The sequence below is a fragment of the Antennarius striatus genome, chromosome 3, assembly GCF_040054535.1.
Source record: "Antennarius striatus isolate MH-2024 chromosome 3, ASM4005453v1, whole genome shotgun sequence".
Taxonomy (NCBI): Eukaryota; Metazoa; Chordata; class Actinopteri; order Lophiiformes; family Antennariidae; genus Antennarius; species Antennarius striatus.
In genome coordinates this window covers 8,414,415-8,441,358 of record NC_090778.1, presented here as the reverse complement: position 1 = coordinate 8,441,358, position 26,944 = coordinate 8,414,415, and the positions used below count along the sequence as shown (strand labels likewise).

The window sequence follows — 26,944 nt, the reverse complement described above, 5'->3', positions numbered from 1 at the left end:
GATGCCACTTCTGTTCTCTTATTTTTCGATCTTCGTGCAGCGTTTGACATTATAGATCACTGTATACTCCTTGACTGACTGGAGAGGCAGTTTGGTGTCTGTGAGTTAGCTCTTGCATGGTTAAAATCTTATCTATCTGATAGGACACAATGTGTCTCCTACAATAATAAAACTTCTGCCTTCTCCGACGTCAAGTACGGCGTACCTCAGGGGTCTGTACTTGGTCCTTTGTTATTCTCCCTGTATGTTGCACCTCTCGGTCAAATTATATGCAGCTTTGGAATAAGTTTACATTGTTATGCTGATGACACACAACTTTACATGTCCATAAAAGCAGATGATCAATCTGAATTAATTAAACTAGAGGCCTGTCTTTCTGCCATGAATAGTTGGAATATCCAGTTATTTCTTGCTCCTAAACCCAGACAAAACAGAGACGTTAATCAATGGCCCTGCCCGACATAGAAACCAATATAAACAGCTAACAATATTTGTAGATAACTGTTCAATAACCCAAAGTTCAACAGTCAAGAATCTTGGAGTAACGTTAGATTCAATTCTCTCCTTTGACCAGCATATTAAAGAGGTGACAAAGATCACCTTCTTTCATCTACGTAATATTTCCAAAATTTGGTCCTCTCTAGCCATGGCTGATGCAGAGATTCTGATTCATGCTTTTGTGTCCTCTAGACTTGACTATTGCAATGTTCTGTTATCGGGGTTGCTTCGGTCTGGTACTAGGGGCCTTCAGATGGTTCAGAATACAGCAGCAAGAATATTAACTAAAACTAGGAAATTTGACCATATCACCACAGTATTAGCTGCATTACATTGGCTCCCGATTCATGTTAAATCCAACTTTAAGGTACTTCTATTGATGTACAAAAGCATTAATGAGCTTGCTCCCACCTACTTGTCTGATCTGGTTAAACCTTACACTCCGATTAGGGCTCTCCGCTCTCAGAGTGAAGGTCTCTTGTGTGTTCCTAGAGTTAAAAAGAAGTCAGCTGGCCAGAGGGCTTTCTCCTATCATGCCCCTTTCCTATGGAATAATCTCCCCATAGATATTAGAAAGTCTGAATCCGTAGATATCTTTAAATCTAGACTCAAAACATATCTGTTCTCCCTAACATATAACTAATATTGAGGGGGGGGGGCAGTCTCAATGTTTAGGTTAGCCTAGTCAACAAACTGTAGGATTTCTTACTTAGGCCCCTGTCTCCCATTAATCCTCTGCCATTCTGGTCCCTCCTGCACCACTCTCGCCCCTGCTATCTCTATCTCTCTCCCTCTCCTGCTCTTTCCCTCAGGCCTTTGTGTGGTGGATCATTGGCAATCGGTGACCTCTGTCTGCTTCCTTGGCTGGCGATATCAAAAGCTACACAATGGACTTGCTTCACTATCCACTAGGAGAGTCTGGTTCCATCTCATTTGGTTCAGCTGTGGTTTTTGGGTTTTGGCAGGGGTAATCATACACTGCAACTTTTTGAGAACAATGACTTAGGCATTATTTGGGCTGTCCTAAGAGTGGTGGATCCTGTGCAATTGGTGACCTCTGTGTGCTTCATTGGCTGGTGGTGACTCACTCCACTGGATGGATCAGCGTGACTTTATCATACATTTATTATTGTTATTGTTACAGTCACTGTTACTATTATTGTGTTGTTAATCTGTACATGTGATATCTATTGCTTCATCTGTCCACTCCTGGAAGAGGGGTCCCTCCTCTGCAGTCTTCCTGAGGTTTCTCCCATCCATTTTTTTCCCCTGTTAAAAGGTTTTGGGGGGAGTTGTTCCTTATCCGATGTGAGGGTTGTACTGCTCACAGTACACAAAGGTCAGAGGGATATCGTCCATGTGCAGATTATAAAGCCCTTTGAGACATTTTTTGTGAATCTGGGATATATAAGAATAAACTTGAAGTTGAAAGCTGTTAGAGATGTTAAAGGAAATATCACAACACGGTCAAGTGAAATAGGTTAGTTAAAGAAAAGAGAGATTAATTAGGTTAAGAGATGAAGAAAAGAGATATTAATTAGGTTAAGGAATGAGTACAATAAATAGAAATTGGGTAAAGAGATGAAGAAAGGAGATAGTAGTTGGGTTGTAAGAAAAAGCAAAATACAGGATAGTAATAATCTATGAGTTTAAAAAAATGCTATTACGTGACAAAAAGGAACAGTATACAAATAGTAAAGCATACATGCAAATTTGTGTTTATTAATGTCCATCCTGAAGAATGTGGAACTGTTTGATTTATGATATATGGTGATATTTAAGTAAGCAGTTGTTTCAATGAATTGCACAATTTAGAATTTCAAATCACCATTCATACTTTGGCATAGTTTGTATATGAGAAAATGACAAATGTAATGTATTAATTTAATTGATTTTGGGTTTATCGCAGTTGTAAGAAAACATGGTTAGGACAATTGTTGTTTATTTCATTGTTTTTATTTGTTAGAGGAAACAAAAAAATGCTATAACAATTATTTATTCACTTCAGGAGTTTTGTTTATTGCTTAATGAAAATCTGTTACGTGTAATTTGTGTAGACTAAGAATGTCCGGATCTATGGATATGAAGATGGATCGGTTCGGTCTGCGACAAAATGGGAAAGATTCACTGGGTTTTGTAGAAAAAAAAATAGAGAAAAGAAAGAGAGTGAGACAGACAAAAAAGTTGGCGAGCATTGTGTGGACAGAAGGATGAAAAACTAAAAAAATATACACCACTGGATTAAGAAACATGGCATTGCTTGTGTGGTGATTTTAATGCCCCCTTTTTCGGAGTGTAACATATGCAGCAAGAGCCGCAAACCAGAGTTGAACCCTCATCCACTGCACATGGACTCTGCACATTAGGTACACTTAAACCACTGCATCATCTGTAACTGTTAAGATATAAAGTTACTTTCATGGATTTGTACCTCAAACATTCATTGTTTGTCAGAAAGTTGAGATAATGAAGCAGTGGCTTCCTCCCTGTGGTTCTGCAGGTGTTGCTAGGCATGACAGCTTCTCTTGTGCTGATAAGTAAAACTGGAGTGAGCTCTTTTGAGGGGGTGTAAATCAAGGACAAAGTAAAGAAGATGCTGGACTCACCTCACACTTACCATCCACACAGACACCACGGTAACTGCTGTACTTGCAGGACGTGCCGTCTCGTGCCGTGACCATCAGCTGCCTCTGGCCATCGGTGGTTGTGCAGTGGAGGTCACAGGGGTTACTGGAGATGTGAACATAGTCATCTGTGGAGGAGGAACACAGGTAACTGTCTGATAATCATTATCAGTGCAAAGCAAGCAGTGTCCTACCTTTAATCACATGTTCCAGGACAACTGACATCTTTGGTACCACTTCCTATTCATTCCATTATTGCTGCAAATTGAATATCAGATGCTTGTACTGCCTTTAGCTTTGGTTTTGCTGTCCACCAACTGAAAAGGAATATGTCTGGATTTTAAACTGCTTTTAAACAGAATCCAATGGGTTTATCAGAGATTGTTTGATGATAACAGCTGTTTGCTGTCAATGGGAACAGTGCATCTCCTGTCAGACAAAAACTATGAGCTGAAAAATACTGGGATGCAAATGCATTTAAAAATTCTCTGTGGGATAAGTGTTGTGATCACCAACTTCAACAGTTTTTTTGTCAGTATAGTAACTACAACTGTGAAAAAATGTCCGCTTGAACAGACAGGGACGTCTTCTAAATGACATCAATCTGACATAAATCCATGTATCAGTGGATTGATGTCTTGCAAAGTATATATGAAAGATGCTATTAGTTTGGATGCAGGCAGGCTGTGTTGCTGCAGCACAGACTGCAATGACCTCAGGTCACTTGTGACCCATTTCATGGAGTAATTAGAGGATGGCAGTGCATGATATGGATGTTATTACCAGGATACAAAGATTTCCAATGATAGTTCCTCCCATTGTAAAGCTGAGAGTTGAAAGACCAACACTGCTCCTCTCTGAAGCTCCTCCCAGCAGCAGGACATTCCTTCAGCGAGACATTAGAGGCCTTGTCAACACTTTATATTATATATTATATATTATACTATTATATAATTGTACACAACTAAATTATTTTCAAACATTTACTCAGGGACACTTGGGAATATGCTATAATATGTCACTCATGGATGCCGGACTCTACTAACAAAGTGATAATACATTAACTGTGACTCACTTTAGCATTGCAGAGGTGATATTTCTTAGCAGTTCCTGTACAAGTCATGTTGTTCTTCCCAGCAGCAACTTTTTTTCTTTGAACAACAACAAAACATTTGGAGTAGTAACAACATATTATAATAATATAATAATGTTCTAATAATGCAACTTGGATATGCAAAATTTAAATCTAGGTTTCATTTATCTGTAAACATACTAAACTGGCAATAATAATAATAATAATAATAATAATAATAACAATAATTATTGTTATTATTGACTTCGGGTGGAATTAAAAAGCGTGACAGCATGAGGTTTTCAAGTAAGCTCATTCAAATACATAGGTGGGGAGTTGATATTATCATTATATTATTATTATATTATTAATATCAATAATAATACAATAATAATAGTAATAAAAATATTAATATTAGCGTTTCTAATTTCAACATTTCCATTCAGCTTTTTGTGTGTCTGAGTGAGAAAATGTGCATGAAAACAGCTGAATGATGAACATAGTAACAGGTGAATGTCATTGCTAAAATCAACAGCAAAATGTTCCAAAGTTGGTAATGAAGTCTCATATGTTAAGTAAAAATTGGTTATTTTTATTCTATTGATAAAATCTCAAAACTTGAGAAGTGCAGCCCAGGTGTGGAGCAGTAGCATACCTCTGTTTGAGGCAGTGTCTCTCCTGTGACATCACCCCCCCGCCACAGGTACGAGTGCATGCTGTCCACTTGGCCCACTCGCCCCACCAATGTGTGATCACCTCCAGCTCTTCCTCCAGACTGTTGGATGCAACACTTTCCTCCTTACACACAAAGAGACAAACAAAAAAAAACAACACATATCTGTTTCTTATAGACAATATTTATGGCTTCTTTGTGTGTGTGTGTGTGTGTGTGTGTGTGTGTGTGTGTGTGTGTGTGTGTGTGTGTGTGTGTGTGTGCATGGTTGCATGCATGTGTGTGTACTGTGTATATGTTGTATATAGCATAACATATCAACATTTTTAGGACCTGTAGAGATGCAGTGGTTTCTATCGAAAATACAAATGAGCATATTTTCAGCTAACATAATGAATCAAACAATATTCAGTTGTTGTTTTTTTACATTTGTTCACACCATGTCTGTATCTGTGCATTTTGATTTGTGAGAATGTCAGAATGAAACTAAATACTCAGTGTGAATGATGGCCCAGTGCTTTTGAAGTCCATTTGGCCCATACAACAGAGTGTAAATAAAACCATCAGAATGTGGTGGATGACATGGCAACAACACAACCTTGAACTCTGGCTGTGTTTTCCATCAGCCATAACTTATCCTTCTACACTAGTTGAAGGAGAGAAGAAGCGTAGCTCTTAAATCGTGTAGCAAATTAACTAATTAGTGTTGGGTCCATTTGATTGTATTTTTAGACATCTCCTATGATGGTTACAGTCATATCCAAAGCTAAAGTAGTTTCAGAAGAGTGGTATTAATTTGTATTACAGTAAAGGAAAGAAAAAAAGGAGGAGCAGTTGTCAAAAAGCTAGGCATCATAGGAATAAAAACAGTTTTAAAACATGTTGTGGTTTTCATATATTTTTGTATAAATAACAGCAACATATTGCATTATTTAAAAGATATTTAATACATTGATTCCACTGAGTAATTGTTGATTGAATCATCATGGGAGAATGTGTCAAAATCAAATACCTGTACAGAATTTGTGCCCAAGCACACCAATATCCACACCACAGGTAAAAACTCTCAAATGTGAGTATGCTAAAATTAAAATTTAAAAAAAAAATGAAAAGAAAAAAAAGAAATTTACAAAAAAAAACAATTACTGAATTCCAATTTTTAAGTGACCTTTAAAGCATATGGAAAATGTAATTGAATTCTGACCATCTGTTTTGAGGTGCTGTGGATAGTCTATTCTGCTTTGTGTACAGAGAGGCAAGTTAAATGCCCTCATTGGCAGGGGCATAAAAACAATGACAAAAAGGGTCAGAGTGTTTTGTGCTCCAACGTGTGAAGAGAGTCAGCATTTCACACATTCCTGATGTGCAGGAGCAGCATTAATTCAGGCCGATGGCTGCATCACTTCATTCAGACAGATTTATCTGTGTGACTGCTGGAATGTGCACTGAGCTCCTTGTAAAGGTGTGAGATAAAGCAGCTGTAAGGGAGGGTGAGAGACACTGGAAATACCAGACAGACAGCGTAAGTGAGAGAGAGAGAGACAGGGAAAGATGGATGGGTACCAAGAGAGAGTGAAGGAAAAGAGACAGGTCAGTCTGTCAGCAACTTCATTTCTTCAAATCAGTTTTCACATAGCGTGTGTTCCTTTCAAATTTAATATTAAATCAGTTTGCCTTATAATTAAATAATTTTTTTATTCAGTGATTTTTCAAATGAAGTCTTATTTAAAAAATGGTAATTTTTGGTCCTGAAATTGACTTGGTTTTGGTCAGTTACAATCATTTAAATTAATGTCTGTTTCACAGTTTTTACCAGTAGATGGACTTTCCCTTTTGTTGTGTTCTGTAAGTCCTCTTTGTATGAACATAAGTAGGATGTATTTAAAACAGTAGCTGTTCTTTGACATTGAGGTAAAGGTGAAGTGCAGATATCCTACCTGAGATGAAGTCTGTCTTTTCTGGCAAAGCTGGTAAATGTAGAGCTGCTTTTAGTTACTGCAATTAACCTAACTGTTGAATAGCTTGAGAATTTTCTTAATAAAGTCCTATCTCACAGAGTGAAATAACTTTGATTTGCATCTTTTTAACTAGATTTTTTAACTAGATCTTCTTAGATTAGCATTGCTAAACTGAATTTCAAACATAAATAGTATCTGAAAGTATCTTTACTGACGGTAAGCACAAGTACCTTGAAGCTTAACTAACTTTTGTGTTGCTTGTCCTCTTAGGGGTCACCACAGCATTTTTACAAAGCTTTTTACACACGATGCCCTTCCTGCTGCGATCATCTGTACTTATGTGGGTTTGGGACCGGCCTACAGCTGACGCTGCTTGTTTCACTGATCTGATACTGAATTATGAAGACAATTAAGGTGAGGAAAAGTTACATTAAACCTCTTGCTGTACAAAAGCAACTGAACAATGAAATGTCAACAGATGTGATTTCATCTGTATAATTTTATGAGACTTTCAGTAATTCAGAGTTATGGTAGACTGTTTCAACTGCATTGTTTTTTTGTTTGTTACCAAACTGTTACCAATACATAGCTGATTAATGTAGATTCAAATAGATTCTTCTTCTAGATATTTTGCTTCCCATCCAACAGACTTCTTTAGTTCTGAATGGCTGGTGTGGCAGTCCAGATATTTAACATATCTTTAAACCCTTTCTCCAACCATCTGTCTTCCTTGGCCAAGATGCGTACATTGTTATCTTCAAACAAATGGCCTTTGTCCTTTAGGCTAATGGACTTCTGAGTCCTGCCCTGAGGTGTTGCACCATCCACTTGTGAACTAGTTGTGTTTTTCTACCCAATGTAGAAGTCTGGTAGAACTCATTGCATTGAACTGCGTGTACTACACCACTCAGCTTATGTCTGGGAATATGATCTTGGGTTAAACCAACCTCTTTCCAAGACAGTTGGTGGGCTTAAAGTTTACATGGATGATGTGTTGACAAAAGATCCATTTCAGGTTCTATGATACTCCCGTCACGTAAGAGGCGATGACATCTTTCCATTTGCCTTTCCTCTCTGTGATCTGTTTTGGGTCGAATTGTAGGTATTGGTCTCTGTGGGTGGGTTTCCAATAAACCTCTATTCAACACTGAGGGTCCAGTTCAGTTCCTGTCAGACTGCACCACTCAGTACCGAAATCCAAAGCAGTTGTCCCTGAGTGTCATCCTCCTGAGTGTCAGGATTTGCAGTTACTTCTCTCTCTCTCCCTCCTCTTTTGAGTCACTCCTGGCTCCCACCTACCTGGGTGTGGCTGTTGCTGGCAGCAGAGCAGCAGACCTGTCTCCAATCACCAATCTCCAGACCTTCATGAGGACCAGCTTCCCACCATTCATCTCCAGTTCGTTTGTACTGCTTGTCAATATCTGCACCGTGGCTCTCGTAAACTCAAACCTTGACTTTTTGATAACTCTTTTCTCTCCATGTTCCAGTTCCGGTCCGTGCCTGTTGACTGTTACCCGTCCAGCCCGCCTGCCTGCCTTGACTACTTATCTCCTGCCGATTCACTTGCTCAGCCTGGTCATCTGGTCCACCAACTCGCCACATTCTTTTGTCAAATAAATCTCCTTTTTGAACTGAATGCTGCAGTCCACTACATTGAGAATGCTTCCCTTTCCTAAATTTTCATTTTTACCCAGCTGTCATTCACATGCTTGATCCAGTGGCTTGGGGCAATTCCACTGTAGGAGGTTTTGGCTATGCATTCTACATCTTTCAAATTGAGGTTGGCCACTATTGGTGACAATAGTGGCCAACTTCTTGCATTAATATAGGTCCAGTGTAGTAAACATGTTAGTTGTCACATTGTCTATACTCCCATAGTTATTTGTATTTTTAATTGTAAGAATCCTTAAGTGAAGCAGTTCTTTTCTTTGTACCAGTTGGTTTTGGAAAACTCTTAAACCAGGACAATGTGACACTCATCCACCTACTTTCTTGAAGCTGAGACAACCACAATCAAAGAAAAAGAACCACTCACACCTACGGTCAATTTAGAGTCAGCTCACCTAAATAGCATGTTTTTGGAGGTCAGATGAAGCAGGAGAACCAGAACTTTCTTGCTGTGAGGCAACAGTACTTACCACGCGCCATCATGCTGCCCATAAAATGTGCAGCAATTTCATAATATTAATTCTGTAATTAATGAAAATATGTATTTCAATAGTTTCAAAGGTCTAATCATTAAATCTACATGCCAAAGTTGTTTTTTTTATTATTTCAATCTCTTTTGAACTACATGTATAGGGAATTTTCGTCTTAATTCACTCTCGTAAAGGGCTACCTGTGTACAGCTGCTATTTCAAAATTTGTGCTGAACAGGTAACTAAAGAATAATAGAAGCTTTTTGGCCAGTAAATGCTGAATTAAAATGTGATCTCCAAAGCATTATCAGAGTGTTTTCCTGTGTGTTGTGTACCTGCAACCCCCTGGTGGACAGGTTACCCATGGACACTGCCAGAGACAGGAAACAGAACAGGACCACAACCATCTCCCTGCAATTTTCCCATGACCACACCCTCATCCTGGAGAGAAAAAAAAGTTAAAAATAATGACAGAGACACTTAATATGTGCACCAAAATATCTGAAATGTGACTCTGACCAGCTTCATCAAGTACTGCTTTGTATATTACTATTGCGATTTTGATAGCAGAAAAAATAATAAACTTATACCACCCTAAATTAAGTTTTAAAATGATTGCATGTTTGTCAGTGCCTAACAGTAAGCCACCATCAGAGGCAAATGTAAGGGTAATGTGTATATGCAGTACTAATGTTCCTTTCTGCGTCTGCCTTATGTCCTCTCCATGATGAAAAAGCCTCACCTGCCAGGAACCACTCAAATGTTCAGCGCTCAACTAATATTACACTTGACAGTTTTCACCAAACACTGAACAGTCAACATTATGATTAATGGAGGGAATTTGGGCCAAAAATCTGTTTGTTTTTGGATGGAAGTACACCATGATGAGTCTGGAGTATATGAAGAGGAAAATCATAACCACTAATGAGTTTTCAAAGTCTGAAAAAGACAACACACATCCAGACACTTATATGATTGTGGTTTTGAATATGTTGCTGAGACATGTGGGTGTTCATTCATGTCTTTTCCCTGTCTAAATTGAAACTTCTCAGCTTCCAAACCCACAAAAGGGTATGAAGTTGGATTTTTTTTTTTACACTGCGAGAACACATTGTGGTCATGTTATTTCCTCTCTGATTCTCCTGAGAAATTTCTGGCCTCAAAAAGCATCTGCGGTTGTTAACAGGGGCTACCTGAACTCCGTAAGCTGCTGTATGTTTTACCACTGCACACATTTTTAAAATACAAATTTACATGCATGCTAGGGAAGGCAATCTAAAGATGAGAAATGGCAATTGATGTAAAAAATAAATAAATCCCATTGCAATTCAAAATTAGTTGACAAACACAATGTTTTCATTTATTGCTGCTTATGTTTTAGGCTATTTATTCTAACCCTCAATGAAGACATTCTTGCTCTGACCAGCAGTTTCCCAAATACAGTTTCATAAACTGTGTGTACAAGGCTCCTGCCTGACATAAATTATTGCTTTGATGGAATTGAAGGTGTTTCTTGTGGCTGCATTCAAAACTGGTAGCTGAAATATGTCATGGATTAAAGAATCATTTGCACCTTGTTGTGAATGAAACCAAGTTTGCAACGTCAGATTTCCAAGGAACAATGACACGTCAAGTGAAGGGAATTTTCTCAGACAATGCATTTAAACGCTTACATCAGAGTGCCAGCTGTGGGCATTTGAATTTGTTGGCAGTCAATGGCAGGCTGGCACTGGCATGTGGAGAGTGACACAGAGAGGCTGTTGAGAAGCACAAGTGTTGGAGACAGGAGTTGGACAGCAGAGGGGCCCATGCAAAAGTTAAACAGGCCTAAATGTGCTGGAATAACGATGGTAAGTTTTCCACAGGTTTGCACAGGTAGTCCTTTGTTTGGCTCCTCAGACTACAACAAAATTTAGACGTCTGTATGTAAAGGCTTATATGAACGGGCACAGACACAGGAGAATGAGGGAACTTCAAGTACCCTCCTTTTCCTGTTGCATAGTTGCGTATATGACTTTAATGATTCAATGAAGCTTTTGATTTAACGGAATACTGTATAAGTTTCTGTCTTACAGCTTTGTGGATTTGTCATGATGGGACCAAAAGGACTTAAGGGATGAGAAATGAAAGGATGAATGGTGCTTGATGAAAGCAGGGAGGGATAAGAGGTGAAGGTTTGGGGAGGGAACTGAGTCAAAGAGGAAGGAAATTAATCAGTCGAGATTAAATTAAGCTCCAGCAGACATTCAGTCATCTATATTTTTGCACAACTATACGGCATGCTCAATCTTTCTTTCCTGCTGTCTTTGTCCGTGGTTGTCAATCAAGATATCAGTGGTTCTCATCAACCAATCTCTCCAATAGCAGAGCAACACTCTTATATTGTCAACCATTATCTATGCTATTTTTTTTAAAATTATGACTCTCTCCATTGTTTATTTACTTTAAGGCTACTATGTTGTGCATGGACTACTTTTCCATCATCATCCAGGCTGACATAAAAAAAAAATTGGACATTCATCAGGTTTATCAGAATCATCAGCCACCATCACGAATATCTGGAGTCAAAGAGGAATACATATCTTATGCTGCTCAGGACAGATGGTATGACAGATATTCCTGAGAAGTTGAGATTCTAAAGACTCTGTGACACCACAGACTAATAATTACATATATGTTGATGTAATAAACAATTTAATTTACTAAAAACACTTGTCTTGTTTGATTGAAATACTATTTAAGCAGAAATGGGAATTAATTCAGGCATGGTTCTTTTCCCCAAGACTAGATATTTCATTGTCACTTGTAGATTACCATGCAAAATTTCTCATACTATATGCAATGTAAAAGTACACACAGTATATTATTTAGTTTCATAAAAGAATGTTTGATATGTTTGAATGATAATATTGTTTAGGTCAACATCTGTAAACCAGTCTGGTCACAAGGTAAGTTGCACAAGGATTTTGTCAGGGAAACCCTCCAAAAGAGAACAGGAGACAGACAAACAACCTGTTCTGTATTTTGTCACATTTTGGCAAAAAAAAAATTATTTTGAACCTATTATGTGTAAAAATCATTATTGGAGAAGTAAGTTAGGTTGCAGAGTTCATCTCTGAACTTTAAGGACCTTTCAAAACTACAAGTGGAAAAGATTCAAATATATGCGATCGTTTATCCATAAACACACTATATTGCACACACACACTGCCCTTACACAAGGCACCATTGATAAACAGATGTGTGCTGTAACAATCAAAAATTTGTGAATTCCTCAACAAGAGACAAAATAAATATATGATAATGAAATTCCCTACACAAGAGGAAACACAAATTAAACTTTTTGAAGTCAGGGAAACACTCTTGGTTTCGGTCCTCATCAGCAAAAGTTGTGGCGAGGTGAACGATTTCTGTAGGCTGCCCTCAGATAATCTTATACAGACCTTCTAGGAAACAGTTCATAGTACATCTCGTGTCCACAGGTCCAGTTAGGCAGCCTTGTTAAAATAAGCAAGCCGCTCGTCTCGCCCTGTTTGCAGTCTGGCTTTTTCTGGCACTAAATATTGGTGACAGGTGTCTTAAAGCAGGCGCAGCAGACACCTGGACTTCATTATCCAACCAGACACAGCTGGAGTAAATCCAAACACACACACATGCACACACAAAATCACACACACACACATGTAGACGTACACACGCACACATACAGGGAGAGAGAGTGGGGATGGACACTCAGTCAGACACAACCGCCCATGTGTATACACACAGGCAGTAGTGACTGAATACACACACACACACACACACACACACACACACACACACACACACACACACACACACACACACACACACACACACACAGTGAATACTGAGCATGCAGGTATGCAAATACAGTTCACAAGGAAACCACACACAGCCACAGACTTTCTCATATTCGCAGTCCTGTTCACTCAGGGGCTTCTGAGTTTGCTGCTCACAAGAATTTAAGATTTTAAGAATTTTTGACCATCAGTGGTACAATACAACATTTCTCCATGCTACAACCATAACTTTGGTTATCACAGACACCTGAGTCACAATCTTTACCTGACATTCCGGCCAGCTCCAAAAGGCCCACTACTGTGGGAAGTGGTTGAAATGTAGGATTTAAAGACAGTTCTCCATTTCAACAACCTATTATATTGTCTTGCCACAGTTATAATTTTTACACGTTCTAAGTTTTCCAAAGCATTATGTTATGTAACTTTACCATAACGTCCTCAATTCACCTTAGTATACTCTCCTTGGCAAACTGTCCTTGGCAAACCAAGGAGATTCTAATGTTTCTTAGTTTCCTTATTCAGAAGAGACATTCTTATTTGGGTTCCTTGTCCTCACTTAAATATCTTCATGTTGTGAGAAGGGCTTCACTAGGTTAATCTTCCTCATTTCAACATGGTATTCTTCTTCTGATTAGAAACTCTTCTTTGGCCACAATAGCTTCTATTTGCGACATGTTTATCAGACTGTCTTCACTTTGTCCTAAATTTATGACACAACAATTTATGTTACCAGAGTATTTTCAACTGGCTGAAATATTCGGACTTGGCCTTAAGTATTTCATGCAACAGAAATCAGCCCTCAGAGAGAAAGATATAGAAGAGCTCACACATATTGAATTTCATGCACCCATGGCCAAAAACACACAAAATTCATATTTTCATCTCATATTCTGAGTGTCTCCCTCTGTTTCTCTGTCTCTCTCTGTTTCTGTCTCTCGCTCTCACACACACACAAACACACACATAGATGCACACAAACACACTTGCTCAGTAATCGGCCTGTTGCCTATTGCTAGTCCAGACAGAGTCTTCCTCCTTCCTCCTCCCTCTTACTGTCATTTCCCAGGCAGCCAGGCAAAGCAAGCACAGAGGACAAAAGTAAACACAGTCCCCTCATCCTGACTGTCTCCCTCTCCCTTACCCCTTTGCCATCCCCACCCTGACAGCCCCGTGGGGCCCCTCGCCTCACTGTCTTGTTTTTGTAGCACTGGCAACCTCCACAGACAGACAGACAACAGTAGTCTGTCCCCTGGGAGGCTGGACTGGAGTAGTTAGACCAATATGCCAGACCAATACTGGAGCTTTATTAGCAAGTGCTTGCCATCAGCCAGACACAGTATCACATGATCACCTTTGATGATTGAATTATCGTTACATTCATTTATCCAAGAAGCATGAAAAATGTGAATGAGTGTTTACCACTTTTTTTCTAACTGACACCTGAGTTGCAACCTTAACCTCATTTCTGAGCAGTCGATTAGAGAAAACAGGAAATTAGAAAACTTAATCTCAGGCTCTGGTAGCTTGTAATGGATGCTGTTTTAATTTTTATCTACATTTTGTGGGTTAAAATTGATCACTACCAAATTTGTGTGCAGGGACACAGATGATTCTGTGACTTCTGTGGATGTGGACCATAACGTGTACCATCGGTAAATGTGAGTGAACTGATGTGAAAATTCCTAAAGTTCAAAAGAGATTGAAATAAAAAAAAATAAGGAAACCATTTGTGAGATGCATGTCTTCAGGGTCTTACAAAGCATGGGTGAATTTCATTCAATTGCGTCCAGCTATTTCTTTATCCATCCATCTATCATCCATCCATCCGTCCATCCATCCATCCATGGCATAGCACGCCAAACTTTCCTGTCACAACCATGTCTTCCAGCTCTTCTGGGGGTACACCAAGGCCAGCCAAGAGACATACAATGCGACCTCGCACATTTGCGTATCATCACTCGTGACTTCACCTCATCGTGGATTTTTGGTAGGTAGGTAGGTACTGTACTGTTGCCTTGTGACTTCAGTCTCTTTTCACCACAACAAACCAGTAGATCACCTGCATCACCACAGATGTTGCCCAAATTCATCTATCAATTCTCCCTCCCTCGCGAGCTAGCCCCTGAGATACCTAAACTCAGTAACTCATCCTTGACCTGAAGGGAGCATCCATCCATTTCCAACTGAGAAAAATGGCCTTAGACTTTGAGGTCCTGATTCTAATTCCAGACATGTCATACGCAGCAGCAAAACCATTCCAAAGGCAGACAAAGATCACAGCATTGTGAAACTTACAGTATTGTATCGTCTGCAAAAAACAGGGAAGCAAGTCTGGATTCCCTAAACTGTACACCCTTCACTCTGTTGTGGTATCTAGAAATTCTATTGAAAACTAGAATCACCGACAAAGACCAAATGTCACTGGGAACAGGTTAGATTTATTGCTGGCCATACTGGAGATGCATTCCAACAATATGGTACTCAAGGTGAATCTTAAGGTCTTTAAGACAAATCTGATCCACTCTGGTGCCCAGCCAGAGAGGACCTCTTTCACCTTTTCAAGGACATCACCCCCTGTGATGGATTAGTCTTTTTTTAATCCAGTTATTAATTACACAAAAAGCACACCTGTTTCAAACATTCAGTTAAGAATTAGTAAGGGTTAGAATTAAATTGGAATATTGTATAACAGAATGTTGGCTCAACAGATGAAGCAGCAATGTATTGTCACAGTAATAAAATCAGCATACTGGATATACAGTATGTGTATATAGCGCCAAGGTTCAAACTTCATAGTAGAATAGTTTCTGTGAAGAGATTTAGCATTGCATGTGTATGCAAGCTTGTTGCTTATTTTCTTGTTGAAACATTGAATTAAAAAAAAATCTTTTTTAAGTTGTTAAATGAAAAAGTGAAAGGACTTATTTAGATTAGTGTTTCTGCCAGTTTTCCAAAGTTCATATCTGTTCATTTTTGCTTAGTTTTGGGATGACATGAATTGCCAGATAGATCAAGAAACTGGAAAGATGATGGATAAATACAGAGTTGGGAAAAGAAGGAGGGGAAGCCTTCAGATTCTCAGAGCTGTCTGAGAAGTTGAGAGGTCAGCAGAGTTCAGTTGAATTTGAGCAGACGGAAATCAGTGTAAACCCCTCCCATTTGAACTCTGATCTTTTTATGACTCAACCTCAGGCTTAAAGAAAAAAGGCTTAGTACAGAAATCATGTTCATTCGCAGTAACACAAAAACAACATGACTACTGAGCTGGTTTTCTAAAGGCAGGTGAGCCCATTAATGGTTGGTCTTCCCACCAGACTCCTGGGAGCAAGTTGTTTAAAAAAAATTTTTTTTTAAATTTTAAATATCTTTTTGTGTCTTTTTAAAGTTTAACAAGACACAAAAAGTAATTGTGTCTTTTAAACTTCACAATGACTGCTGTCAAAATATGTAGTGTGTGAAAAGTCAACTCAGGACAGCATAGTGGCACAGTGGCTAGCGCTGTTGCCTCACAGCAAGGAGTTCACTGGTTTAAATTCTACTTTCTGTGCAGCATTGGATGTTCTCTTCTTGTCTGCATGGGTTCTCTGGTTCGCTGATTTCCTCACTACTCCAGAAACATGCAACTTGAGTGAATTGACTACTCAAATTTGCCACAGGTGTGAATGTGTGTGTGAATGGGTGTTTGTCAATGTGTTGCCCGAAGCTGAACTGGCGACTTGTCAATGGGTGGACCCCACTCCAGTAAACCCATGACCCAAACAAACATAAGCGGATAAATGATTGAAGAGACAATTACGGGTCTCACCTGCCATAATGAGAGAAAAAAAGAAAGAAAGATGGAATAAATAAATGAAATGGTAATATTCATCAAGTGATGGTATTATAAAGTTATTTTCTATTCAACATCACCAATTTTAGGTTATTTTTTACTCAAAATAGCTGAATTTTCGCATTTACCACTGAAACACGGAGAAGAGACCTGCACCAGCCAGCCGAGCCTCATTGTGGATTGCACAATGGATCGACTAGGTGTGCTGGCATGCTATACATCTCTCTATATGTCGCTATTAAAATTTGGGCTGCCAGTTTAACGCATAAATTAGATTAATTAATTACGCTGCAAATTAATGCGCTATTAAAATTAACGCAATTAATCGTGAGGGGCAAGTCAATGCGCAAGCACTTTAAATTTTGCCCATTGAGGGACCCGTAAGTTGCAGTGACGTCACTTCCTACCTGCGCCACTAGTCAAAAGCAGGGTGACTGACAACAGAGATGGACGCGACACAGGAGAGCGAGGCAAGCCCACTTGGACCTTTGGGCGGAAAGTTTATTTCTAAAAAGAACAAAGACGAGACTATCAGCAAAAACGCAGTGATTCTGCGCTGTAGACGCCTCCGTCATTCTGCCCCAGGGCAGCTGTGGCTGCACACAGAGCTTACCATCACCAAGTATGAATGAGGAGTGAATGAATAATGGATCCGATGTAAAGCATCTTTGAGTGTCCAGAAAAGTGCTATATAAATCTAATCCATTATTATTATTATTACAATAATTATTATATGTACCTTTTGTAAAAGAGAATTTTCATATCACCGAAGCAGCTCCAGCCTAACGTATCGTTTAAATGCAAAACATGTCAAGGACACAGAGTTGAACGTTAGCTTAGGCCCCGTCCACATGATGACGGATTTTTTTTAAAACGCAACTTTTTAATAACGCATCGAAAACGATTCGCGTCCACACGACAGTGTTTCAAAAAATCTCCGTCCACACGTAAACACAGCAGTGCATTTTCGAAGACGGCTATAAGCATGCCAAACCACGTGGTGGCAGTATTGAGTCAAATTTTATCCAATAGGAATCCTCCATGTTTTGTTGTCACAACACACGGGCCCATAAATACGACGTCACAGTGGTTTTTCGTCGCAGGTAAGACGTCAACGTTTTTTAAAAGTTGCGGATACAACATGCACACGACAACGCAGACCCAGCGTTTTTTTAAAAATCCCCCTAGGCCAGCGTTTTCGAAAAGTTGCGTTTTCGTTTCGGATATCTGCGTTGTCGTGTGGACGGAAGGCGTAAACGCAACAAAAAAGTCGCGTTTTAAAAAAACCTTCATCGTGTGGACGGGGCCTTAGACTTTTAAAGGAGATGCCTGTTGGCATTTTGCTATTGATGGTGTCTTATTTAGAGGCATGTTATACTATTCATTTTGAATTGCTGTATTGAGTCAGCTTAAGTATTCATTTTGATTGAAAGTCTGCTTATGTGCCTATTTGAGACTCAGCCTTATTTTATTTCTGAATTTCATTTATCTTTAACTGTATTCGTATTGCATTTTTGAGAAATGCACCTGGCCTAATTGGTTTGCTGATGTGCTTGGCCTTTTTTCTTTTGAATTTCATTTATAAAGCACACTTAACCAATAAAAATGTGGATTTCAAATCTTCTCTCCTTGGTGTATTCAAAGTCAAAACAAAAAGTCAAAAGTCAAACTTTCTTTATTTGTCATTATACACACACAGGGATGGTACAACAACATTTCAAGGCCCAACAGATAGTTGGTCCAGAGCTGCTGCACCCTGGGTGCTCCGCCACTAAGGTCCAACATGACCTAATATTTCTTAGATGCATGTTTTTTCCTGATAATGGGGGGAAACCAGAGAACCCCCATTCAGACACAGAGTGAACATGCAAACTCTTCACAGAAAGGCCACGTTGGAAATGATGGGGTTTAAACCCCTGACCTTCGTGCTGTGAGGCAGCAGTGAGGCAGCAGTGCTAACCACTACGCCACCGTGCCGTATTCTATTGATTAGTCATGCACTACAATTTTGTAATGTTATTTGGGGGCCTTTAGCAGGTATGAGATTAAAATAGGATTAATTAGATTAATTAATTACAAATCCTATAATTAATTAGTTTAATTTTTTTAATCACCTGACAGCACTAATTAAAATGTTCAAACACATTTGCTCTATGAACTAAATTTCCATAATTTAGGTAATGTGTATAATCTACAGTGTTTTTTTGTCAACATCTGCATGTGTGTGATGTCTTTGTTGAGTTGAGCGGTCCTGAAACCGCTGGGACAAGGCACTGCTGTCGTGCCACATTGGTAGGGGGCGCTGGTGATCCAAAGAATTCGGTCTAGGAGTCTTCTTCCTTGGCCGTAGAAGAAGTGACAGCTCACTTACAGCCATCATTTATTTTCCACTCGCCTTGCCTTACTATATAATTTCTTTTCGCTGCTTTTGTTCAGAAGGAGCGGCGCATGGACTTCATTTATAAATAAACGTAACATATAAACAAACATGTAGGAAACAACATAACATATTTTTTAATCAAATGTGCTTATTTGTGTGTTTCAGTTTGTACGTGTAAATAATTCTAATAATTCTGCTCTGAGACTTTAAAAATAACCCACTCACAGTTGATAATTAAATGGTGAATAAGCTACACTGTAGGTTCATATGTTTGTAAATCTACAGTAATTATGATGAGATCAGTGCCTCACCAGCCATGAACCTCACTGCACATCACTGATCACAACTATATTCTGCAGACAAAAACTTTAAAGCCAGGCTTTACATTGAGAAAGCATTTCTTCCCATTTATCAGTTTGGAATGGCTGCCTGTATTGAACACATTTTCAATTTTTACAGTGACAAGCAGTTCTGCCCCTGGTTCTTCTAGTAAGGTTCCCTGTTTTTTGTTTTTTCCACAAAGTTTTCACACACTGTTAGACCAATAGTAGAATTAGAACTAGTAGATTATTCAAATTCAAATTAAAACTTTAAGTTAAAGTGAAACAGTAAGATTTAACAAGCAAAAAATGGATGATTAAATATTACATGATTCTACACTACTGTGACCCATGACAGTGGACAAAAGCCGGTATCAAAACTGAATGAATGAATGGATAGATGGATGGATGGATGGATGGATGGATGGATGGATGGATGGATGGATGGATGGATGGATGGGTGGATGGATGGATGGATGGATGGATGAATGAATGAACCAATCAATCAATCAATGAGGGATTCTACACTATAAAAAGATCATCTAGTTCTTTCTATTCAGTAGATCTGCCTACTCAGGTGCAAGTGTTTGATGCCGTGAGTGTTATATCAATGCCAGTACATATAGTACAAATAAGCTTTAAAAGTGTGTGTGACCTGAAGGGAGCAATCTACGCACAGACACACACACACGCACATAGGGTTTAGAGCCACAACAACCACAACTCACTGTTTGACAAGTAGCATTGGCACAACTGTTTGCCTCTACAAGTTAGCAAACATAGACACACATATAGAGATTTCTCAAAGCTGACAGGTTTCCGGACCCACACACAAACACACACATGCACGCGCACGCACACACACACACACACACACACACACACACACACACACACACACACACACACACTCAGACAGAGCGCAAGAGAGCAAGAGAAGAGAGAGGGAAAGAGAAGAAGGAGAAGGGGAGAGAGAGTCTACACTTGCACATGCAAATAGTGAACACAGCTGCACAGACACACAAAAAACTATACACACAAATGCAAACACAAAACACAAAATAAAGCACACAACACACTCACACACTCATACACATACACATACACACACACTCACACACAGAATGTTTTAAATATTTACCAACTCACCTCGCTTGCAGCAGTCCAAGGGCGGCTCGGGTTGTGATGAGGATGAGGATGCTGCTCAGTATGCAAGTGTGTGTGTGTGTGTGCGTGTGTGTAGGTGTGTGTGTGTGTGTGTGTGTGTGTGTGTGTGTGTGTGTGTATGTGTGTGTGTGTTAGCGTGCCAACAACAGTGGTGGTGTGTTGTAGTGTGTTTGGTGAGTGCTGCTGTCGCTGTGGAGTGAAGAAGAGAGACAGACAGGGGAGGAAAAAAGAGAGGAAAGGAGGGAGGTAAGGTGTACGCTCCCGGCATCTCTCTTCCTCCTCCTCCTCCTCCTTCTCCCCAGTCAGCAGGAGCAGCAAAGTGGCAGCAAAAGGAGAAGGTGGGAGGATCATAGGAGTTTTTTTTTTTTTAAAAAGCCTGGCAGACTGCTCTGCTTTCATTTTCTCTGACTATTTTTCTCTAAATAAGGCTGAGTTTAAAGTTTATCACCTAAAGTCAAATAGATTGAAATAATTTGTTTTACATGTTCATATTATACGTAAAAAGACTACATCATCCTACTGCCTACCTCAATCTTTAATGTCAATATGTTGTTTACCAGAAAGCTTATCTCTGGCTGCAACTAATGGCCTTTTACATAAAATTGTATCAGCTTACCTCGCCTCTACTCCATTTACCTTGCAGTTACTTCACAAACTTGGAACCTGCTCCATCCACTCATCCATTTTCTATACCTGCATTTTGATTGCTGTGGCTGGTCGGGGTGTGCTGGAGCCTATTCCAGATGACCGGGAGCACGGGGCAGGTGGCACTCCGAGCAAGACAAACACTCACGCACACAATCACACATACGGGCAACTTCATACTTGCCAATCCACCTGAAGGGCCTGTTTTTTTGGAGGTGGGCATAACCTGGAGAGAACCCACGCAAATACAGGGAGAGCATGCAAACCCCATACAGAATGGGGCTCTAATCTTGGAACCTGCTACCTGGAGAATGTTTGGTATCACCTAGTTCAATAGAGCTTAAGCAATACCAAATGCGAGCATGGAAGCACTGTCAACCATTGATTGGTCAGAGAGAATGCTCACTACCTTGTATCATCACTGAGAGACGGAACAAACCAAACCCATCTTTCTTAAAAGTGTTGCAATTGCACCCAAGGTTTTTAGTAATATTTTTCTTTTAATACTGCTACATTTGTTGTAGAGTTTGGTTATAACATAGAGGAAAATCACAGTTATCTTGGGGGTAGGTGTGGATGTTTTTTTTCTTTTTTTGATGCACCTCGCCTGTGTGTTTGTCACATTAGAAATAATGTCATGACATCCATATAACAACCAGCTACACTGATTGGGTACTACAGCTGTAGTGTAAGCAAAATGGCTCACAAAAAAACAAGGTAAGCAAGGCAAGTAGAGCATAGACAAACCCACACAGTTGCAATAAGAGACACAGACAAGAGAAAACAACGACCAAAACAGATATTTTTGTCACAAATGACACATTTTGTTATGATTTTTGTTTGAAAGCAAAAAACAAAAAGAAAACCATATACAGTATTCTTTATGTTTCCACGAATACAGTTTTGTCTTTAGTTTTTTCTCGCTTAAAAGTTCGGAATTTGTCGATTCTGCTAGTATCTTTGAAGCGCTCTCTAGTGGACAAGCACTCAAATAATACAATTTCCTCCGGGATTAATAAAGTATGTATGTATGTATGTATGTATGTATGTATGTATGTATGTATGTATGTATCTATCTATCTATCTATCTATCTATCTATCTATCTATCTATCTATCTATCTATCTATCTATCTATCTATCTATCTATCTGTCTGTCTGTCTGTCTGTCTGTCTGTCTGTCTGTCTATCTATCTATCTATCTATCTATCTATCTATCTATCTATCTATCTATCTATCTATCTATCTATCTATCTATCTACAACATGTTGGCAATGTTTTTTTAATTTCTTTTATATAATGATTTTAATCCCCGAAGGGAAATTAGTGGCACACTCTAGTTGAATTGAATTGAATCATGAATATACTGTATATACTGTATATGTGTGTACAGGCCCTGAACACACAAACGCACACAGGGAGGTGGAGTGTCAACGCATGCAGGGGGAGGTAGAGTTCCTTTGTGGTGTGCCCAAATGAGCAACTTGTAAGGGGGACGGCGCCTTGCTCAAGGGCGCCTCGTCAGTGTTACAGAAGTGATCTTACACCTCCCGCTGTCAGCTCACACTCCAAATGTTTTTTTGGGTGGGAGCGTGAATCAATCTGCCAATCTCAGAACATTGGATGACCCGCTCTACCGCCCGCTCTACCACTGAGCCACTGCCGCCCCAAGCCACTGGTGTACTTGGTACAAATGCTCATGCAAGAGCCTTGTCTTTGTTCCAGTTTTTCTTGGGTTGACGTTAAATATCACAGACCTTGTCTACTCAGACAAAAGGGTTACTCCCTTCAATGTATACAGAGAGCGACATTTATTTGGAACTGCAGTATTGACCTCAAGTGTCATGAGTAAATACAATACAAATGTAATCTTGTCCGTCCAGAAGTCGCATGTGTGTTTCCAGACTGGCATAGATACATGTGACCTGTGGTTGTGCAGCTAATTGGATGTACAGCCAAACCACTCAAAACAATGTCGAAACAGCTTATGTTAGAGAAAAGACTATTCAGTTAACATGAAACAGCTCTGGTGGACATTCCAACAGTCAGCATGCCAGCATGAAAACATGCAACATCTGTGGCATTGCAATGTGTAATTAAACTCTAAATACTGGAGTGGCCTTTTATTCTGATCATTCCAACGAACACCTGTGGAATAATCAGACGACTATCTTTTGCTTCAAGGTAATGCTAATGAGGTTCTTAATGAATAAATAAATGATGTTCAGGCCACATTTTTGTATACTATAACTATTAAATCCACTAAAAAATTAGAGGAATAATCCGTTGACAAAATTTTAGATTTAAATGAATTAACCCTGGAAAGGCTGAAACATGAAATATTTGCCTGAAAATCTTCTTTTCTGAACCAAAAGCAAATGCAGGAGTCTGATTGTGTTTTCAGGAAAAAATACAAAAATTTGGAAAATTATTTGTATATTAGTCAAAACTCCGTCAAATATGATAACCATTTTCTGGATCAGTAGAGTAGAATCTTAAAGCCTACAACTTGATAAAGAGTTTTTTAGAGTTAAGAAACAGATTTTTATACACCAGAAAATGCTAGGTCAGTTTGGAAACACTCAAAATGCATCTCAAAGAAGACATTTCTACATTCACTCTACCAGTGTGTTGAATGTTATGGTAAAAATTGCATCATTTCAAGTGAAATACTCCTTTATGTGACAATGAACTGGGATTTCTCTTTGTTCAAACCACACCGAGAAAGACAGAGGAAGCCAGAAACAGATGGGAGGAGAGCACTGTAGACAGAAGAATGAGAGAAGAGTGAATGATGAGAGGAGGATGAGCAGACGTCTTCAGACCACCATGTCTGCCCATGATATCGTCCTCTTCATTTCTTCATCTGTCTGTCTCCCTCCCTCTGGCTTTATTCAGATATCTGTTCTCCTCTCTTATGTTTTTTTCTTTTTTTTGTTATTTCTCCCCCCTCCCCCCATTTGTTTCTTTCTTTTTTTGCCACACTCCTTTAAGTTCACTCTGTTTCTACAGCTGTCTCTGCAGCTTTACACTTGTTTCCTATATTAATCTCTACTATTGATTGAATTCTCATAGAATTATGTGAATACATAGTGCTTAAGTGAATAATCCTTAAGATTTTTGTTCTTGATGATTTGGAAAGGCTTGGGTTGTTTTTTATTAATCCAAGTCCTGAGATTTCTTTTGAGATAATACATATTGACCATTGTGCTTGGCAAACACCCTGTGAACAATTCCAGTCAGAAATCCTTAATTTTTTTTAGACTTTATCATTCTGACCTTCATTGCCTCCTATCCTTGTCTATTCATTTCTCTTCTTCTAAATTTGCTGGTGTGTCTGTAGGCTACATTAGTCAATGTTATGCTCGCTCACCAGACTTCTAAACAGATTGAAAAGGTTCATGGAGACTGCTAGACCCTAACCCTAACCCTTACGGCCACAAATTAAAATCCACTACTCTCCTCATGACAAATAAAAGAAAGAAACAAGAAAGAAAGTGTGTATTTTACAACAATCTATTGAGTGTGTTTCTGTGCATGCCTATTTGCAGTCATTAGGGTTGGCTTATGCAGACAAAAGAGGAATTAAAGGCATCATAAACACAACCACAGAAATAAGAAGAAAAAGAAACAAAAATGCCGTTTTTAAAGTCTGTGAAGAAAAACAAGATTCTTACTGAAAGTACATCAATGAGAAAATTCATTTTAAAAACATTTTAAAAAGGTAGTGACATCAGTTTTCTTGTCTTTCCCAGAAGGGCAGCAAACATCAGAAATAAGTTTCTAATATAAACACCAGGACACCGACAACATCACATCAAACTGTCCACTTTTAATCTCAAAATACAATGACAGTATTGCCCCACATAGTATTTAAAGTTGTTTATGACACATATGGTGTCTCCTCCTTATGTCAAACTTGACACAATACTCTCTAAAATTATCAAAAAGTATTGAGTTTAATAACAGCTTGTATCTGGAACTTGGGGATGCATATGTATATGCTTATACATGTGTGTGTGTGTGTGTGTGTGTGTGTGTGTGTGTGTGTGTGTGTGCGTGTGTGTGTGTGTGTGTGTGTGTGTGTGTGTGTGTGTGTGTGTGTGTGTGTTTATACCATATATACACGTAGAGAGAGATATCTCCCTACCTACATATTTGAATAAGCTCACTTGAAAACCTCACGGTGTCATGCTTTTAACTCCACCCACTAACTGTCAATCAAGTGCCCAACCAATCACAGCGCATCTGCCAGAAGGAATCACGTTGCAGTTTTCACATGACAACACAAAAATCTGGGACGAAAACGCTGTCCAAAGTTTTTTTGAAACCGCCGGTTCTACATTGTCATGTGGACGCTGTAACCGAAACTTTTTCTATCCAGGCAGCGTCTCCCTGTGACAAAAACCGCTGTGACGTTAATGTGTCTGACCCATGTCCACATGGACACAGAATGGACGGAGTTAAAACCGGCTATTTGCTGATGTGTAACAGCTCCACGTCGAAGACACGTTGATAAACATGCTTGACAGCTGGATTATTTTTTCATCTGTTTCTTTCTTTCTTCTTCTTTTCCTTTCGGTTTTTCCCTTCAGGGGTCGCCACAGCGAATCAATTTCCTCCATCTAGCCCTGTCCTTTGAATCCTCTTCTCTCACACCAACTACCTTCATGTCTTCCCTCATTACATCCATAAACCTCCTCTTTGGTCTTCCTCTAGACCTCCTGCCTGGCAGTTCAAAACTCAGCATCCTTCTACCAATATATTCACTATCTCTCCTCTGGACATGTCCAAACCATCTCAGTCTGGCCTCTCTGACTTTATCTCTAAAACCTCTAACATGTGCTGTCCCTCTGATGTACTCATTCATGATCCTATCCTTCCTGGTCACTCCCAGAGAGAACCTCAGCATCTTCATCTCTGCTACCTCTAGCTCTGTCTCCTGTCTTTTCTTCAGTGACACTGTCTCTAGACCAAACAACATCGCTGGTCTCACCACAGTTTTGTACACCTTTCCCTTCATTTTAGCTGAAACTCTTCTATCACACATCACACCTGACACTTTCCTCCACCCGTTCCATCCTGCCTGGACACGCTTCTTCACCTCTTTTCCACACTCTCCATTGCTCTGGACTGTTGAGCCTAAGTACTTAAAATCCTCCACCTTCTTGATCTCTTCTCCCTGTAACCTCACTATTCCACTTGGGTCCCTCTCATTCACACACATGTACTCTGTCTTACTGCGGCTAACCTTCATTCCTCTCCTTTCCAGGACAAACCTCCACTTCTCTAGCTTCTCCTCCACCTGTTCCCTGCTCTCACTACAGATCACAATGTCATCTGCAAACATCATAGTCCATGGAGATTCCTGTCTAACCTCGTCTGTCAGCCTGTCCATCACCATGGCAAACAAGAAGGGGCTCAGAGCTGATCCCTGATGCAGTCCCACCTCCACCTTGAACTCCTCTGTCACACCTACAGCACACCTCACCACTGTCTTACAGTCTTCATACATGTCCTGCACCATTCTAACATACTTCTCTGCCACTCCAGACTTCCTCATACAATACCACAGTTCCTCTCTGGGCACCCTGTCATAAGCTTTCTCCAGATCTACAAAAACACAATGCAGCTCCCTCTGGCCTTCTCTGTACTTCTCTATCAACATCCTCAAAGCAAATACTGCATCTGTAGTACTCTTTTTTGGCATGAAACCATACTGCTGCTCACAAATGTTCACTTCTGCCCTTAGTCTAGCTTCCACTACTCTCTCCCATAACTTCATTGTATGGCTCATCAGCTTTATTCCTCTGTAGTTGCC

General features: G+C 39.5%; 1 protein-coding gene and 1 long non-coding RNA gene across 4 annotated transcripts in view; one reads left to right on the top strand and one right to left on the bottom strand.

Moving 5' to 3' along the window:
- Nucleotides 1-20,541, bottom strand: part of adamtsl2 (ADAMTS-like 2) — a 38,283-nt gene extending 17,742 nt beyond the window's left edge. Inside the window, exons 1-7 of one of the 2 annotated variants that reach the window (XM_068311291.1) lie at nucleotides 20,463-20,528; nucleotides 10,637-10,720; nucleotides 9,299-9,404; nucleotides 4,850-4,992; nucleotides 4,198-4,273; nucleotides 3,906-4,008; nucleotides 3,105-3,250 (exon numbers count right to left, since the gene is read on the bottom strand). In XM_068311291.1, coding sequence (XP_068167392.1) covers nucleotides 3,105-3,250; nucleotides 3,906-4,008; nucleotides 4,198-4,273; nucleotides 4,850-4,992; nucleotides 9,299-9,404; nucleotides 10,637-10,659 — 597 coding nt within the window. In that variant the 5' untranslated portion in view covers nucleotides 10,660-10,720; nucleotides 20,463-20,528. Of the gene's footprint in view, nucleotides 1-3,104; nucleotides 3,251-3,905; nucleotides 4,009-4,197; nucleotides 4,274-4,849; nucleotides 4,993-9,298; nucleotides 9,405-10,636; nucleotides 10,721-20,462 lie in introns of both variants that reach the window. The other variant, XM_068311292.1, reaches the window with a different exon arrangement.
- On the top strand, nucleotides 6,307-8,448 carry LOC137593159 (uncharacterized). 2 transcript variants are annotated; one of them, XR_011035089.1, is made up of 4 exons: nucleotides 6,307-6,457; nucleotides 7,096-7,239; nucleotides 8,104-8,221; nucleotides 8,313-8,448. It is a non-coding gene; the product is annotated as an uncharacterized lncRNA (long non-coding RNA). The 2 variants fall into 2 exon arrangements; XR_011035088.1 differs by having other exon boundaries at nucleotides 7,096-8,221.
- Nucleotides 20,542-26,944: the final 6,403 nt, after the last annotated feature.